This window comes from Lepisosteus platostomus, chromosome 9 (genome assembly GCF_059453375.1).
Source record: "Lepisosteus platostomus isolate fLepPlt1 chromosome 9, fLepPlt1.hap1, whole genome shotgun sequence".
NCBI classification, from domain to species: domain Eukaryota; kingdom Metazoa; phylum Chordata; class Actinopteri; order Semionotiformes; family Lepisosteidae; genus Lepisosteus; species Lepisosteus platostomus.
Window position 1 is genome coordinate 40,127,191 of NC_142619.1, and position 19,279 is coordinate 40,146,469.

The following is a 19,279-nucleotide window of genomic DNA, read 5'->3' on the forward strand; positions in this document are numbered from 1 at the left end:
CGAACGTCAATGCTGAGCCAAGGCAGAGTGAAAGACCCGGAAATATATAGTCCCAGTGAGAGAGAAACACCAGAAGGACAGCAGAGAACCGGAAATGAGAGACAGGACAGAAAAGGAGCACCCTCTGGCTGCAGAGGGCATGACAATACCAAGATAAGAGTAGAGTTCTCTATGTCAGAAAAACAAGCAATTGTAAAGATGAGAGGAAGAAAAAATAATTAGAACCATTACAGAGACTGGGCATCACAAGATGAATAATATACTGTAGAATGTTGTGGGGGGAAAAAAGCAAAGACAGATCATCCAAGGCAAATGACAGTAGTTGATGATGGAAGAATTTCTATAACTGTAAAGAAAAACCCCAAAATATTAAAAGGTTAGTGTTTAATGTGGCAGCATACTTACAGGGATGAAAGTTAAGTGGAAGTGCAGTTGCATACATAAATAATACAAATAAAGGCTCAGATTTGTAATATCATATACTGTACAGTATATTAAATACGTTTTCTTTGCAACTGATAAAAAAAACATACTTTCACTAGGTGCACCCATAGTCTATATGTCTCTTGCTTCTGAATTTGCACAAACCTGGTGAAAAGACTGGTTAAACCTGAAGGCAGAATACTGACAAATGTGAAACTAACAAAGAATTATAATACAGCACTAGACTTTAAGCAACTACCAAAAATGTATAATAGAATTGAAGTTTCAGATATTGTGGACGTGCTGTCATGTCTTTATCTAAACAATAACTTGAATTGTGGTAAATGTACAGAATTCACATTGCAAGTTTTATGAATAATCCTAATATTCAAAATAATCCCGACCAAACACATTTTATTTAACACAAATATATCAGTGTAAAATAAACATACACGTGTTATTCATGGTAATTTGAGACAGGAATTAGCTGGGTGTCAGAAAGTGGCTCAGACATTCAAAACAAATCTACCTGTGTTATGATAATATAAGGAAATAGAGTTAATTTGTAATTTACAATTTCATTGAGATTAGGTTCATATGTATTTGATATTTAAATTAAACATAAATATGTGATTAGAATGTTAGCAATGGATAATTTTTACAACATTCTCCAACTAGGATTTCGTGTTTTTGTTATTCTGCAGCTGTTGTCAGACAGAGCTGCTGTGTAATGATTGGGCTGAAGCCCAAGTGCAGATTTCAGGGCTCTTCTTCGGGTTTTTCCGGAGAGCTGTATTATAGGAGACAGACGTGGCAGGCAAACAGATAGTGAGGCTTAGAATGCTCCATTAGGAGAAAGGCTGCCGTAGCAAGAGAGCTGGACAAAGCCTGAACAGGGAAAGCAGGACAGAGCTGAGGAATTGAGGTAAGGCTCCCAACAGAAAAACTGGAGAGAAGCTGGTGAGCTGACACATCTGAGAAGATAGCCGCTGAATAAAGCATATTGACCATCAGAGGATTATTAGATTAGCTAGTTGAGACTGAAAAATTAAAATCTGGTGAGTCAGAGCTCCTGAAGTCAAGGAAAATAGCAAGTGCAGAATGAAGCGTTTGCTTACACAGATGGATCATAGCTCATTGTCGGAACAATGACACAGTGGAGTAAGCTGCCTTCAACAGCCAGCTAATTAAGTAAATTGGGAATTTGATTGAATGCCTGATTTGAAGATTTTAGGCCTAATCAAGAGGTGCCCCAGCCTCATTTGTACAGGATCAGAGGAAGGCTGAGAGCTTGAGCAAATGTTCGGTAGGATGCAGTGCTTGGGTCCTGATTACAGTCTACAGGTGAATTATCATCAGTGTTTGAAATCAAATAAATAAAAAAGCAAAAGAAAAAGTTAGAATTACAAAACATCTAGCTAGTATTAATATTTATGTTGTGACAGTGACAGATTTTCAAAACTAAATGTTTAATAATAGTTACTGTACATACTGCAAGTAGTGTCAAACAGTACAAAAGCTGAACAGTAGTGACACAAGCACCCTGTCCTTACATCTGTTAATTTTAATGAAGCAGTACATTTGCAGTTTGTTATTTGATTGAAGAAAAATGTTTATTAATAGAAACTGATTATTTATTGTGTTTAGGGTTAGAATGGGTAGGTAGTCACAAGAAAAATGCCAAAATGCTTTTGTGTAACAAAAAGACAAATGTTACAGATGGGTCCTAAAAAATTAAAAAGCCATATGGAAAAATTCTGTAATTGATCTATGGAAAATGAGTAAGCACCCTGCATTTGCTAAACATTGATTTAATGTTCTGACAATTTCACATGAATTTAACAAATATCAATAAATACAATTTTCCATCCTTTTCCCATTGCTTAATAAAAGCTAACATTTGAAATATTAATTTTCTTGTTATCATTGTGAATTGTTAACCTTTATCTGGAAAGAAAGATAAAAATCTGAAATGTTTTGTAGTTACAATTTAGGAGTTGCATCTGAACCATGATAAAGATGCTGTTTCAGAAATTTCAGTATCTTCTGCCATGAGTCTTCCTGGGCATAAGAGTGGAGCTTTGTCTCCCCTCCCCATAGCACGATCACTGAAAGAAAGTAACTCATTCTTAGAACAGAAAGTTAAGAACAACCATGGGGTGCAGATGTCACTCGGAGGCATTAAAGCTCCTCAATTCCCTCCCAAATCCCAAGTCACTGATTAGGCAAAGGACCTGCTGGTAGCTAATGACCAGCTGATGTGTTGCCTATTTGTAAGACACTTAGCTGTGTACCAATTAAAAAAAATGTGTATACGGAGCTACAGAGCTGAGAAAAAAAACCCCAGAATTCTTGCATAACAGACAGCCACAGGTCTTAATAAAGGAAAGAGCTAAGGCCAGACAAGTTATAATCTGATGGTGCTTGAAGTCTCCTCGAGACCTTATAGGAATTCTGCATGGTTTTAGCACAACACGCATACGGTAAGACCTCATCAAAACCTACTGTAGGAAACACACTGAGGAAGGAACTCTCCAAGAGGTCTGAAAATCACACAGACCGCTATGACTAAGCACCCCACTGGCTCAAACTTTTGTCAAACATGGCCAAGGCTTCTATCCATGAATCCTGGAAACACTGTAGATTCCCAACAGAGTTCTGTGCAGTAAAGTATGGTTACTTCTAGGCTTGAGATCCTACCAAGCCATTCATGGATGTCATTAATCTCAGGCCTTGCATCAGAGTTCCTAAATCAGAACAGATAATGTCAAGTCCTCAGGGTTGTAAACCACCAATAAGGAACTAGAAGAATGTCAATTCCAGATGACTTAGATTAGAACAACCAAACAGAACCCAGTAATCAAAAAGATGGGATATGCCAAAACTATTTTTATAAATAGAAACATAACATTTAAAAAGCTAAGTCTCTGAAAATTTAATGTTCAGAATTATTCATTTTTTAAACGTATCATTTTCCAATTATTGTTATTTAAGAAATTACTCATTGGTCACATTTACAACATGGCACTCATAAATACACCTTCTATGTAACGTAGGTATCTTACCTTTTTTCTTCTCCTGTGCAATCATGAAATTACTGGATCGAACATGTGGACTGTATGGTGGTTCTATAAGGTGACCGGTACCAGGGTAGGACAGCAATGTTAAGAGATGCCGATTCCCTGCACTCTCCATCATTTTCCCCATCTGCAAGGAAGAAAGATGGTTTTGATTTTGTTTGTGAGAGGGAACTGTTGAGATGCTGATCTGTTTTTATGACTTCATGACTGTCTTTGTCTTTAGATGTTTCAGGAACAGAACCTGTGCAGTCTTCAACTGCACACTTTTTTCCATCCTTACTTGCATTAATATGTGTAGCAAGGTGAATTATGAAAGAAAAATATTTTATGGCTAATAATCATATTACATATTAATACAGTATAAATGTTAAATTTCTTAATGCAATCAAAATGTAAAACATGCATCAGTGTAGGCTTTATTAGGAGCTGGACAAGAGTACAGTACTAACATCTTCAGCAGATTCAGCGGATGGCCAGTTCTGATCATCTTCACCAACAACCATTAACAGAGGGCATTTTATCTTCCCCACCTACAACAGAGGTGCATAAAAGAGATACATCTATTCAATAGTCATTAATAAAAGTACATCACATTTTATGCAACAAAGACATCACCTGATAGAATGTTTTTAAAATTAATATTTCATTATTGATTAAGACCACAACAGACTGGAAATATCACAAACAAGGGTTATACGTGATACTGTTGAAACTAGTACAGTGACCTACTATCTCAGTTTAGCTAAGTTCAGTCCTTGATTGTTGCCAAGTACTGAAATGTGTTTTAGGATGAGAGCGATGAACACACATTTACGCTTAAACATTTTTGCTTGCACGTATGAATTTAAGTAAAATTACAATGAAAAGGAAAAAACACAGAATATTTCACAAATAGGCTTACATCCACTTTCTGGTCAGGATCTGTAGGAATTGGTAGAAGAAGGTCCCTCCAGATTATGTGATTATTCTCATCATATCGCGTCTTATGTATATTTCTGAAAAAGAATTTTTTTTTCAGATTTGCTTTAGACAAACATAATCACAGCTCTTGGATCCTGGTTTGAGTTCCCAACTGGCATGCAGTCTACACGGAGTTTGCATGTTTACCTAGTGTGGATTCCCCCCCTTTCAAAGACATGTTACATCTTTAAATCTCCTCTGCAGCTTCTAGAGTATTTGATCATTCTCATATTGTGATATCACACATATTGTGATATGTGAAGATGGCTAGTTAAGCATGTCGCAATTAAGATCATTGCGATTTAAATCTGGAAAATCAGTGGTCCTAAAACAGTTCCCTGTAGTACTGCATCAATTTCTAAAACATCTGTCGGAGCATTTGTCACTTATCTTAAGGGTTTTCATCCTCTGACTTGTTCTTAATCCACATGCCTTCATTTCCACGTAAGACCATAGCTGCAACTTGGAGATTCGTATTTTGGGAGGGACGGATTAATGAGGAAGTTCGACAAAAACCTACTTATTATCTAAATCTGCCATATCATAGGCTCCACATCCATTACTGATGTTTACTCACTATTAACACTATTACACTATTAATAGTGTACTCACTATTAACCTTTAAACATCTTTGCTTGCACATATGAATTTAAATAAAATGTACTTAAAGGGAAAAAAACTCGACTTCCGTGCAGAAATTTTGCAGAAATTTGAGGCCTTTTGGCCCCCTCTAGTGGTCAACTGCAGCCAGAGTCCTTTCATTTACCAGTCTGCCACAACCTGCATGTTATTACATCCCAATCAAGTCCAATTTAGGCTGTCTACATTATAAGAAATAGTAACAAAATAAAAAAAAAACATTATATGACATCAAACTCATTCTAAAACAGATACAATCCAGGTCTGTGGAAATGATAAATTACAAACTGCAAAAATGTTTATCGGGTCCAATAAGCATGGTTAATGGCAAAATGAACCATTTAGTCTGTATGAAGTCATAAAGGGACTCACTTGCCCATCTTTGAAAAAACATCAGAAAGTGAATCCTTCACAGGATGAATATGGCTTCCACTAATGCACACCAAACAGGCTGGCTGAAAGAACAGACATTTAAATGGCATGAACCCTCCTTCTACTGTATAAAAGGTATTAAAATCACAAAAGGTCTGCAAAACTACCAAATAACAAAAACTTCAAAAAACTAAATTATCGTGTGAACTCTACTGTAAAGGTGAAATAAACGCACCAAATAAAAATGAAATAATTTCTTTCCATACATTTTTAACACACACTAAGATTTTATCTTGTTTGGGAAAACTGGATTAATGGAATACTATATATATATATTAATGGAATATTATTCTTACACAGATTACTGTTGAGTACGCAGCCATTCCTAGTGCAACGGATGTTCCGAAGGACAAGCCAAGTAAGGCCACTCGATCACTGGCTACCTGAGGATGCTCCTTAAGGAAGGTGAAAGCTGCCTTGGGTTCAAAAACATCACAATAATTAAACTGTCCACACACTTCATCGTTAAATGTTCTTAGGTATTTTCTTCTACAACCTCACCCATTAGAAAACAGAACACAGTTATGAGACACCTAAGTGCACCTGTGATGCTTAAATATTTGCCACTTTTAAAGAAAACAAATGTACAGTATGGTGATCAAGAGAAACAGTAGTGCCGTATTAAATGTCAAGGAGCAATTAGTTCAAAAGATGCTCACGTAGAATTTTATACACATTATCTGAGAGCCAAGTAATTATAATTATATGACCATGTCTTGCTTTTTGTCACGATCCGGTTCTTTCCGGGCCCTATGCGGACGACACGATCCAGAATTGTGAGGATACAAGGGGAAAAATAGTCATCCAGGAGAAGGGTTTGGAGACGGGGGGCGTGTCCGGGGAGTGCAGGTGATCTGGGGAGGTGTGGCCGAGGCAAACAATCCATGTAAAGTCCAAACGGGGAATCCAAGACGAAAGCAAAAGTCCTAAACCAGGCGATCCATCCGGGGGTTAAAACCATGAACTGGGTCGGGACCGGCGAAGGGAGGGGAATCAGGAACTGAAGGTTAAAAACATAACAGAGCCAGACGCAGCAAGACCCGGGCTCTCCCAATGCGGAAATCAATGAGAAGAGCCGGATGATGTCTTCATCTGGCTTATAAGGTGGAACAAAAGAGGGAATGGAATAAAGAATAGGTGTGAGTAATGGGACAGAACGAGGAAGGGCTGGAGCGCCCTTAAGAGGAGGAGTACCGATCGTGACACTTTTACTTTCACCTTGTAATGAATTGGGACTTTAAATAAAATGCACTGAAAGTCATATAATGATGTTGTCACAAGCGTGCTCGTTTACAATGTAATGGGGCTGCTTCATGTCACCGGAGGTTTTGCTGCCTTGTTGTGAATTGCAGACAATGAATGCAACATGGCACTATGCATACAGTACCTGGAAATTTAATCTATTCTGTGATGTAAATTGGGGGTTTTACACCTTACAGTGTACTTCGGACTTTCATTGTGGTTTGAAATGTACTCATCAATGCTGAATCTGTACAACCTCGAAATGTAAAAACAACAATGCAGTTACCCTTTTAAAAGAACCTCCTTATTGATAACAAGCTTTCACTGAGTGTCCATGCCAATGAAACTGGGTTTGTGTTTGGAGGTTTTTATGCAGAAAATTCCACACAACTTACATGGAACAACCTTAGAACACATTTAGTGTGTTCTAATGTAAAGTAGGCCTAATCCGATAAACCACTATAAAAAAGAATAGCACTAGTTCTTAATGAACATGACAGTTAAACTGTAACTTTTTTATTTGCCTGTGTACCTTTTTAAGAAACTGCATTACAGTTTCATGTAATACTTTTTTATTTGATCTTACAATTTAAAGATGAGCTGAGCAATAAAAAATATAATAAACTGTACTCATGATATCTATTCCAGCAAACTGTGATTGCAACATTCGGTTAATTTCTCACAAGAATCTTATTCAACATTTCATAAATGTAGGAAGGTCTGAATCCTGCAAATATGAGAAATCCTGAGAAATTAAAAGATGAATATGCAGTTACATAACAGTATCATGTATGTCTGTTACAAATCAATTATTTACCACATTTATCTCATTATATTTTTCTGCATTGTAGCAGCAATGTGCTTCTGTACAACTCATGAAGTTCAGAAGAAAGCCTCTAAATGAGAAAAGGGCATTCAGCCACTTCCTGAAAGGAGTGACTGTATTCACTTTAGCTACAGTAGGTAAGAGTAATGAAGAGATTCATAATGTGGAATATCTCAAACAAAGCAAATCATACTCTTGTTGAAAAGCATAGCATTTTGCGGGGGTAGGGATGGGCGATATGACCTCAAATCAATATCGCGATAGTTTCACACATTTACCTCGATGATAATAAATTAACTTTAGGTTTTTTGAAACCCTTGTAATTATATAATTAGAAGATATCCTGAAAGATCATGTTTTAAACATGTGAAACTGTTAAAGCTTTGTAAATATCTGGCACCGCAACTTGTAAAAAAAATATTTTCTCGAGGGCACAACATATCTCTTGTCAGGGGTTTGAACGAATCTTTTGAAACCACTATGTTCCACTGTAGCAATGGGGACCATGTCCTTCGTTATGTAGTATGTAATGCTGTTACATCTGCGTGAATCTTTTGCGTATTGAGTGGCATTAATAAATGCTTGTATTAGAGACAGCTGTTTGGGGGAATCACTTTGGCCATGAGGGCGCTTCTCAGTCTTCGTATCCATGGTTGTGTTTCAAGTGATGAAACAAGTTGCTTGTGTTACATTTGGGAGCAGAAACGGTTTTCCCGACAGAGTTTACATCTGATTTCTCTTTGTTCAGTATTCTGTTTGCTGAAGCCAAAATATGACCAAACGATCGGTACTGGATCTTTTTTAGATACTAGCTCGTCTTCATTTGTACTTGAGTCATCCCTGCCTGACTGGGGTTCAGCAGAAGCGCTCATGTTGTCTCATGCCCGGTACGCTTCTTTGTGTTTTGAATGAAGAAGGAAGGTTGGACTAAGCTGAAGCATGTGACTGGATATGACGACTGGGTGTTGTAGTTTTATAAGGGGACCGCTCATGAAAGTACACAGCGAGGAAAGCTTTTACCGGAAATACAGACATAAGCAAAATTAGGTCGGTGAGATTCTTAATGTCGGTATCGATAAATCTTCTATATATTGCCAAGCTCTACGCGGGGGTGTGTTCATAGTGGAGGCAGAACCTTGGTTTAAGGGCGATGCATTGCCTTATGAACCACAGCTGTCCTGGCTAATTTAGGATAAGCCACAATTGTGGAGGCCCTTTCAGAACACACTGAGCACTTCATCGGAGGGACGTGCAACCCCCTCAAGGGAGAACTTTCCGCCGACAGTCCTGGAGGGGACTGTGACACGAGCCGAAGGCCGCATTTTTCCTTCGTTTTCTTTTCTTTTCGCCTGTCCCACCGAGTATCTCCCACCTGGATAGGCTAAACTTTTCCTCCCTCTACCACTGTGTATCTCCAACAGAACAGGTTGAGTTCTCTTTTTGTCTTGGCTTTGTGCTCCCTTTTCTTCCATTCTGGTCCGCGTTAGATAGGGTAAGTCTAGTCTGGATACTGCTGTCCCAAGCGGTTATTTTTCCCCAGGCTGGAGCCCGTTAACTAGGGACAGTTCAGCCTTGACACCACTGTGTAAAGAGGCACATTTTTTTCCCTTTTAGTTTTTTTGGTTTTCGCTAGCCCTCAGATGGAGTGTGGACAAAAGGCAGAGCAGTATATTGACACTTTTTTCAGTTTTTCTGTTAGCTTTTCCAATTCTTTAAATTTCACTTTGATTTAATAATTTAACATCTTTAAACATTAATTTGTTTAATTCACTGTAACTTTGAAAGTGCCGGCATCATTCTGTAGCCCAGACTCGTCTTATAAACTGTAGATCATCTCTATCAGAAGCTTGCTAAGGACAGACCTTGCAATGACTCCCTAAGGCTAGGAGTGAGCCTTAGAAAGAAGTACTTTTAAAATAAACACTTACCTCAAAATACTTATTCCCAAGATCTTCACCTGAAGTTTCTTCTTTGTCTTTGTTAAAGAAATACTCCAAAACCAGGGTTGCATAGCCATGAGACGCAAGGAGAGCAGACCGGTATTCCACCAGGCCTCCTCCTCCTCCCCAGAGGTCCAGGATTCCAGGGAACGGACCAGGACCTGAAACACAACCTTTTCCATGAGACGCAAAGTCTAAACAGCTTCACACACACCATAAATCACTACAGAAATTAATTCAGAATGCTTGCAAACTCATCTTAAAGGCACCCAAAGCTAAACACACAGCAATATCTATTTCTCTGTGTTCCTTTGTACAACTCTCTTCTTTTTTGACATTTTAATAGCTTCGATAACAGGGACCATCAAACCATGCCAGCGGTGCATGACCAAAAAAAAAATCACCCTTTATATTTCCTCCTGCATGAAAACCTTTGAAGATACTTTCATTTGCTATACAAATATTAAGAAATGCAAAACAAGTAATCATAAAACAGGCTCTCAGTGTAGAAAAAGTAAGCTACTGTGTGAAATAAAAGTTTCTCTTTGTACCTGACATTAATCAAATGCACAAGTATATTAATATGATTATTGCCTTTAGTACTCATTAGTACTTCTCAGGGTATATCAATCAGTGAAGAGATTATTTGTTATTGATAAGCTCATATGCCTCAGTCACACAGAAAAGGCAATTTACTGTATAATTACACTTGAAGGTTGCTGGTGATTCCACCAACTGTGGTTTTAAATTCTAACAATTGCTGTAAAAATCAGAAATGGTGTGTGCTTATAAATTTCCTCTCTACAGAACATTCTCAAGTACCTGGTGGAAGAAACAGTGTGCCTCGGATCCCATTGTTTTTTACATCAACCCTGCTGACACCTGGTGCTATGTACCAGCGCTCTGTAATGGTATATGCCAATGCTGGCTTCTCCTTGAATCCATTGCTGATATGCCCAGCATACACAGAAATGCGCACAGCCACTGGATTACGTACATCTTTCTTTCGGAATCTAAAAGAAAGTGATAAAATTGTTTTTTTAAGGATTTAATATCAAGAAGTGAAAGCTTAGGAACACAATGAATTCTTACCATTCCTTCCCTTTTTAAAAAAAAAAAACTCACAAGTACTTATGTACCTGCCTTCATATTTTTACAGCAAACACCACTTTACGCCTTCGAAAAACAGAGTTTAGGGTTTCATTTGTGTGACAATTTTTTTTGTGAAATGAAATTTTGAGAAAAAACTTACTTGCATCATTACTGAAAACGGGTTGTCTTTTCATATAATCAATACACATACATTGTGCATTTTTAAATGATAAAAACCCTAACATATTCTGAGAATATACAAGTTAAAAAATCCAAACAATAATCCTCAAAATATTGCTCCTCACTCCAAGGCAGCAAATTCAATGACAAATTTGCATTTTGTCATAAAACCATCAGTCCTGACAACTTGCCTGCAAAGACTTTACAGACACTTGTAGAGCACACTACATTTACTGAATTACTGTCCAGTATCACAGCTGTAGATTTACCGAAGTCCCGGTCTGCTTCCAGGCACTGGCTTCATACTCCACAGCAGGCCCATCGGCTCCACACCTTCAAATGAGCCTCCAAGACTCTCCATTTCTGCAACTTGGAGAAAACAGAATTGGAAAAAAAAACATTACAATATGCAGTAGGTTCTCCAAGTCACAAATGTGGTAGTGTAGACTTACAACACAAATGTAGAAAAAAATAATTAAATGCAATATTTTGTAAAATAATGTATATAAAAGGCATGCAAAATACAACAAATGTTAATAGTTGCAATACTCATTTGTAGCATATTATAGCCTCTGAGTGCATACCATTTTATGCCCTTGCTTCATGAAATAATGATCATATTTAATTTGTACAATGTATGTACCATCCATATAAATTTAAAGTGTTCATTGAAAAGGCAGGTCATGTCATGTTACGGGTGAAAGACCTTTCTTTGACCATATTGTGAAAGTTTAAATATACTGTATATAAATTCAACTTTTATGTGAACAGATCTTTTTTGCACAAAGCAGATTCGGTCTAGGAATGTATTGCCATCTGATTATCTCACACTCTGTGTGTTACATCTTGGGATTTTCTAAAACAGTTTCATAGATGGGATTTAAAAGTTTGCCTGTACTTTATAACTACTGTAAAACATATTGGCTCTTTACCATAACCAAGGAAACCGAGATGAAACGTAAAAAAAATACATGCATGAATGTGAAGTCATCTCAATATTTAATGTATTGTGTCTATGCAAGGCATAGTAAGAAACATCATATTTCAGTACTGTATAGTACTTCTGTTAGGTTTTCAAGAACAACTGAATTAATAAATCTTTAAATGTCTACTACTGTATATAATTTATACCATCCAGTTTATACTTAGGAAAAAGGACGAAATCCATTATTTCAGACCTTTTACTGTTCCTTTAGCATCACTGACATAATGTCCAAACGCCTCCCAAAAATCATTGTCTTCAGAATGAATCAGAGAATGCAGGGTGACTGGCTGTCCCGGACTTAAGTTCTTAACGATGATTTTAAACTTTTCATCTGCGAGTCCTCTTCTGGGCACAATGTCCAAGAGTGGACAGACGCTGTTTGCCGACATCCTTCTTTTGATCGCCAGGAACCGTAAGATGTACTGTAGCTACTGCCTTCTGCAAACACGAAAGAAAACAGAATGAGTTTTCCTGCAACTGCAAAGACGTTTTTTAATGGATAACCATTTTTTTTACTCCTCCCCTATTATTTTATGTGCACACACACCGATTCCGTCATACGACACATATACTGAAAAAAAGAACTTGGATATCTTTATGTCTGTAAAGTAATAGTACACTCTCCTCCCAGCACAAGAAACCTTGGACTTTCCACTCCGCAGTTATCGGAGTGCAATAACCTAAAGGTTGAATTAAGATTTACTGTGAAATTGCATGACTGAAATAAACGTGGCACACATTCTCGTTATAGAAAGCATCGCCTAACTTTCTACGATAAGAATACTAATTAAGGTTTTTATCTTTACACAACTAACACTTTCAGACAGTACGTCATAAAAATAACATGACAGAGACATTCACACTTCACATATCGGTCGGTCAGTTTTATTGATGTAGCTCCTGATGTCAGACAACCATATAGACTGAAATCCAAATTGTTCCACTTAACCCAAAAAAGAAAAACAACATTGGACTATTGGGAGTACATGAGTGCAGAGAAAACAACACTACCATACTGTAACGCGTACGGGTTCGCGCAGAATAAAGGACAAACGGAAACAAAGTATACAAACGCCAGCTTTTATTTTCCATTACAGAAACTCCAACCACAGGATTTACACACACATTAGGGAACCGACGGGACACGTACACCGGTTTAGGGTGGTAACTCTTTAACAGACTCTACACACTTACTTATGGGGCACTAAGCTTCAGAGAACACAGGTCTATTTACATGAACAGCCCCCCCTCCACAACTCACAGCCTGCTTTGCGGTTCCCCTTAGCGCTTAGGTGCACTTCCTCCTCACCACCGGTCAAGGGCGCTATAATACTGTACAATTACAATGTAGAGATACCCTGCATTTTTACGCTACTCATTAAAACAACGGCTCTTTCTTTATTTACTTCCTGCCTAGAAGTTTCCCAAGGCAGCTCCTAACTGAATCGCCAATAAACGCAGCAGTTTGGAAATGGGAAAGAGCAAGCAGTAGACACCACAGCTCAGCACATTTTTTTTTTTACATTTTCTTACCTAATTTGCTTGGGAAAATTTTCAGGGCTGCTGCGGGGGAGGTTCTCAGACACGAAACCGTACATTTTGTTGTGACACTGAAGTTTGATAAGCCAGTTTGCAAAGTTATTGTATTCTAGCGCATTCGCCTGGCGCTACAGTCGAAGAGTGCCCGGCTGGGGTACGCGGGGAGGGGCAGGACATGAGTAGTACTAGTAGTGGTCAGGGCGGGAACTAGGAAAGCGGCTGACCCACTGCAAAACGGGCGTACAGTCTGGTGAGATCGCCCGGATTGTTGTAAATAGTTCCCTGGTTTCGCACCCCTGTTATACTTGTACCCAATTGCCGCCCTATCCCTGTGTAACTACCCGAATAGACCCCAGTGCGTTGCTCTTTCTCTCTAGCGCTCGCTCGTTTTCTCTCTCACTCTTTCAATTCAAATCAATTCAAGGTGCTCTATTAGCATAACCGATGGGTACAATCAGTGTTGTCAAAGCAATTAAAAATAATGAAATTAACATGAAACAAAACAAAAAATAAATGTAAAATCTACAGACATTTACAACAAAGACATATCATAAAATATTTACATATACTGTACACAGATGGAGCATTACTGGGAGACAGACTCACTGTTCCTCAGGCTGTGAAAGGAGATCACATACTGTGCTGCCAGTTCAACTGAGTTCCCTCCTCCCACTCCCAGTAGGATTGGGACCCGTTGTGATTCTGGCAGGTGTGGGAGCTCTGGGACTAGATTTCTGAATTTAGGGAAGAATGTTTCTCTAATCCCAGAGTATCTGTCACAGTGCAGTAGGAAGTGCACCTCTGTTTCTATTTCTCCCCACTGGCAGTGGGAGCACAGCCTGTGCTCTCTGGGCAGCCAGGTCTGCCTGTGTCGTCCAGTTTCTATGGCCAGGCTGTGGTCACTGAGCCTGTACAGGGTCTGTTTCTTTTTGCTGTTTCTTATCTTGGTCAAATATTAGGCTAGTGTGTATTGTCTGTTTAGGGTTCTGTAGCATTCCAGTTTATGTTGTGTTTGTGTGAGTGTGTCCCAGTGTGTGAGATATTGCTGTTTGACCTGTGCTGTGATGTGGTTGAGTCTGAGTTGTGGTGCTCTAACAGTGCTGTCCTGATGCTGGTTAGTGTCGGTGTGGCTCAGGTCAGTGAGCCTGAGGACCAGCTGGCTCAGGGGGCGCTGTTTTGGGCTCAGCTCTTGGCTCAGCAGTGCTTTGTGGTGGTAGGAATTTAGGTCACTGTTTTTTAGCCAATAATTTAATACTCTTTTCTGTATGTTTATTAATAGTGGGTACTGGCCTAATTCGGCCCTGTACCCATTGTAAGCTGTTTTTCTCTGCACACGGAGGATGTTTCTACAGATTACTTGGGAAAAGTAATATGTTTGCCCGAGGCGTGAGTTAAGCTAAAAACAATAGGAAATTTTTAGTGTCATAACTAAACATTCACAACTCACCAATAAGAGGGTAGACACTAGTGGTGATTTTAGGCACAGCACACAGAAAAGTACAGTATTTACCATTTCCAGCTGTAAGCATGCAATCAATCTGGCTGTTTCTACTTCAAAATTTGTCTTAAATTAGCTGAATTTAACTAACCTGATAACTGACTTCTGGCTTGCTGCTGTTTCACAGCGACAATCTAAATCCAGTTTTCCGATTAAAGCTAGTCAGATTAAATTAAAGTTAAACAATCTAAATAAAGTAGGCAGAAGAATCGAGCATCAAATCCTTCATCCCCATAAATAAAACCACTGCCTATGAACTTGCATATTGATCCAGTGATCATCTAGTATGGCTCTTTATGGAAATTTTATGAGGAACTAAAATCTGTTGTAATGGCAAAGCACAATACCCTATCTGCTGCAAAACCCAGAGAAGTCTCCTGGCCGAGGTACACAGTAATAAATTTAATACAGAAGTTATTAAATGCTTCTTCAGCCCAGGTGGCCAACATCACTGTTATGTGCAGGGGAGTAGAGGGTTGCAATCAACTTGTACAACCTATATGTCGGCCGTTCGTTACAATATACTGTATCTTAAGGTATGGAAAAACTACCAAAAATGCGCTAGCACGCATGTATTGGCATTACCTAATTACAGGCTTTGAAGTGGAGCTCCACTTTAAGCAATTGTGTAGTTGTACAAAATTGTTTTTATTTAACCTGACATTGCAGGTTGTTCTAGCTGGCTTACCAGCGTGGTGACGTCACCGCCCTTCCCTGTGAATAACAGGGAGCGCAGTCGTCAGGCTGACGGGAGATTTCCCTTTAGATCAGCTGGCTTGGTCCCTGTTGAGTGACGCTGGAGGCCCGGGTTGGAGTCCCCAGGGGTGGGGGGCCGACCTGAGGCGGCAGCGGCGAGGGTGCATACCCACATGAACCTGAGAAGGCTACAATATCGTCAAAAAGTGGTTTGTGTTTCTTCTTTAGAACTACCATGCAATACCGTGTAGTGCAGTCCTCTGAATGAAAATGTTCCCAGATTTTAGCCAATAAGTAGAAACGTGAGCAGAGGAAGACTGAAGGAGGTGGAATCATCAAAATAAACACAATAAAAAATAACTGTATTTTTTTATTGGGTTCTTGTCGTTTCACAACTTTTTTTTTAGACGGACTCAAGTGGTACAATATAAGTAAAAAAAAGGGGTAAGTAAAAATGTGACCTAAATATTGGAAGAAAATTTTAACCTAAATAAAATGATAAAAAATACCTGTATATAGAAAATGTGGTTACTGTTTAACCGGAATGATGTTCAGCTTTGAGTTCTCAGCTCTGCCACCCTGCTGATCCAGCAAGGACATGCAGCACAGCACACATGACAGTGATGTCACATGCCCTGTCAGGGGGTCCCCCTACAGCACTAACACAATGGAATCTTGACTTCAAGATCCCAAAAGCTATCTCAAAGTGGGCTCCAGTCATTACAACAGCCCAATTAAAGTGTTCCTGGTCTACAGGACCTGGATCAGGTAGAGTATCAATTTTAATGTGGTTCGTATGTAACATTAATCCCCACTTTGCTCAAATTAACCCTCAAATCTAAATTAATGGAGCATAACATAATTGTTTCACAACACCTTGTACTTATGACCAGTGATTGTTTCTGTTCAAGACTTAATTTATAGCAAAGTTATACATAGAGACATAAACCAATACTTGTCATTTATCTAATACATTTTTAGGCTAGAATTGTGTTTTTTTACCTGTACAAAATCGTTTTACCCATGAATTCATTTTCCATTAACAAAATCAACCTCCTTTGGCCCTGTGGGGGGCTTTAATAGGGATATCTGTGCAGTCCTGAGCACCTATTACCTTAGACAATACTGCAAAAAAATGTTTAGATCAAGATACATAGCTACAGGGAGTAGAAGCTACACGTACAGTTGATAGAATTATACAGTATATGAGAATATTACCAGCTATTTCATTAAACCTATCCAGCTAGCTGTGTAATTTCACTTTGTGGAATAGCCCCCAGATGAATGTACAGCAATTTGCACAATAGACAGATACATCTGTGTCACAACTCATGAGAGCAGAACATGCAGTGCAATTGACCTGTCACTCTACTAATACTTAACTATGTGCAGACAAGTATATACGAAGAGATAACACTCACAGCGGTAATTGTGTCAAATGTAAGATTGAATTGCATTTTCTGGACCATATTAATATCCAGGTTTACTCAAGTAAATGCTTTACAGCTGGTTATGTAAATGTAAATATACAGAAAAAGTACTCTTTGAAAAATTGATTTTACAAAATTCATTGGAAAGGAAAATATAAAAGTAAATATATTTTAAAAAACAAATTTCATGTAACCTCCCTTACCATCATTAAATACTTTTAATGTGGTGTACACGTTCACCACAGGATGAAGACAGATTGTAAATCTTGAAGATTAATTAAAGTAAATAACTTAAAAAAGAAAGGTAGAAATGTGGACCAGCCAGCACCTTCTGGTTGTTTTATTTTTAGATCTAAGAGAGTATGGCAAAAGAACATATGTGACCTACAATATCTGTATGGGGGGATGAGATAAAGTGGTTCAGATCTTTTTATTCTAAGTTTGTGGATTCAAAATCCAAATGTTTCTACAAATCAGAAATAGTTGCCGAAATACTGTCATTATAAAGTTACAGCATTAGTATTCTCTGAAAGCCTTTAGTGTTATTCTCACTATGTGTCATATTTATAGTCGTGGTTACAAGTTAAAGGAGGTAATTCAGCCCCTGTAGCCATGAAATATGCAATGAAAGGCAACTTGTGGGTTAGGAGATTTATTTATTTTTTGTCTTTAAAAAACATGTACAATATAATACACAATTCATTTTTTGCATGGTCAAAAAGCAGAGCACACATCACATGCATTTGCAAGCAGAAAAGTGACTGACCTCTGAGTTATCAAATTCACAATTAGAGCTATTGAAATATTGAAATATTATAGTACCGGAACATTATGTATCAGAACATGTGTACTGTAAGTCACTCTGCTTACAAGATGTGGATTGAAAGCATACTGTATATAAAAAATTATAATTACGATCCATGCATGAGAATGTACTTACCTGTTTCTGTTCTTGCAAGATGAAATGTTCTTGTGAGTAGTGAAAACTGCTGTAAGCAATAAAATGTTTCTAATGGCATCATGTACTTTTTATTGACCAGCAAAGGGTTTACATTTATTATCGGTTATGTCTCTATGTATAACCACAACCCAGCAATTAAAAGTAGACTGAAAAGCTCTATTGTTTTTTTTTCTGAGACCAGACTAACATTTTGAAATAAGTTGACAGTGTTGATAGAAGGATATGGGTAGAGATGTCTTTTTCTTTTCAAGTTGACATGGCATATAGGATATTTGTGTCACTGCAAAGCATAGTGAGTTTCATGATTGGACAAGGAAAACACGAGAGAAACAAAATCTTCTACATTTATACTGTACAGTATATATGTGACAAATTAAATGATAAATATAAATTGTGTTAACAGATGTTGAAGTGGCCAGGTTCACTCTTTTCTAAAAACAAAATTGCTATGTTAACCAAACAACATGTGAAATGTTTGACTTTTTAGATTTTAAATAATTTGTATTGTACACAATATAATATTATTTATGTCTGTACTCATCACAGTTTTGTTAAACAAAATGCCATACAAACAAAGTAAGATGGACATGCTTTTTGAATAACATCAGCTAGACTCTTACCTTTCTCTTGGTGTGGACCTGTCCTTTCTATAGAAGACATACTGTTAGCTTGAGAGAATGTAACCAGTACCAAGTTAATGTTTAACTAAATGGGAGCTGGACAAGGTCCAACTGTCAGCGTGCCCTCTTCAGCCTGAAACTTCACCTTATGATGATTGTGCTAAGCTTAAACATTTTAAGATAAGCTATCAGCTATATCCCCATTGAATAGAAGTTCTTCAGTCAGCGACCCCTTTTCAAGCATGCCATTGGATTGTGAAAGTCAAGCTATATATACTGATGGAAAAAAAGAAATGCAACATTTTCTGGAATGAGAATACTATAATTATAGCTTATATGCTTTCACAAAAAGTTGTCCATTTGCTTTAAGCCCATTGACCAGCAATGCAGCTTGTGCAGTGAGGCATTGCAAATTGACAATCACACGAAAGCTGGTTAGGTGCACTTTTACCCAACGAGGTCTAGGTGGAACAATGCCTGATCAGGTCATCTTTAAAAAGGCCTTAATTCAAAGCTTAGGTCACTGCAAGAAAAAGGCCACACTTAGTCAGTTTTCTGTTTATTCCATAATGCCTCGAATGTCACCAGAAGCAATGGAGAGGGCCGTTGGCATGCTGCAGGCAGACATGTCATGTGCCAGGGTTGCCAGACACTATGGAGTAAGCCACTCCACAGTGTCCCGACTGCAAAGAAGGTTTCAGCAGACCGGCAGGATAGATAATCGTCCAAGCAGCCA

At 38.2% G+C, this 19,279-nt stretch overlaps 1 protein-coding gene across 4 annotated transcripts; it reads right to left on the reverse strand.

The window, feature by feature from the left end:
- Nucleotides 1–367: 367 nt before the first annotated feature.
- On the reverse strand, nt 368–18,607 carry LOC148654997 (acyl-coenzyme A thioesterase 1-like). Of its 4 annotated transcripts, none has more exons than XM_088645015.1 (11): nt 18,544–18,607; nt 11,993–12,237; nt 11,084–11,183; nt 10,365–10,555; nt 9,531–9,703; nt 5,831–5,950; nt 5,475–5,557; nt 4,405–4,498; nt 3,953–4,033; nt 3,489–3,630; nt 368–2,531 (listed from the first exon to the last, which is right to left on the reverse strand). In XM_088645015.1, exons 2-11 carry the CDS (start codon nt 12,186–12,188, stop codon nt 2,407–2,409), a joined length of 1,305 nt encoding a protein of 434 aa, XP_088501141.1. In that variant the 5' UTR covers nt 12,189–12,237; nt 18,544–18,607; the 3' UTR covers nt 368–2,406. The 4 variants fall into 4 exon arrangements, with proteins under 4 accessions (XP_088501141.1, XP_088501142.1, XP_088501140.1 ...); XM_088645016.1 differs by lacking the exon at nt 18,544–18,607 and adding an exon at nt 17,903–17,969; XM_088645014.1 differs by lacking the exon at nt 18,544–18,607 and adding an exon at nt 12,994–13,087.
- Nucleotides 18,608–19,279: the final 672 nt, after the last annotated feature.

Coding starts and splice junctions, on each gene's coding strand:
- LOC148654997 (XM_088645015.1), bottom strand. CDS start 12,188: ATGTCGGCAAACAGCGTCTGTCCACTCTTGGACATTGTGCCCAGAAGA. Junction 5,558..5,830: donor CGTACTCAACAGTAATCTGT/GTAAGAATAATA, acceptor CTGTTCTTTCAG/CCAGCCTGTTTGGTGTGCAT. Junction 2,532..3,488: donor TGCACAGGAGAAGAAAAAAG/GTAAGATACCTA, acceptor ACTTTCTTTCAG/TGATCGTGCTATGGGGAGGG.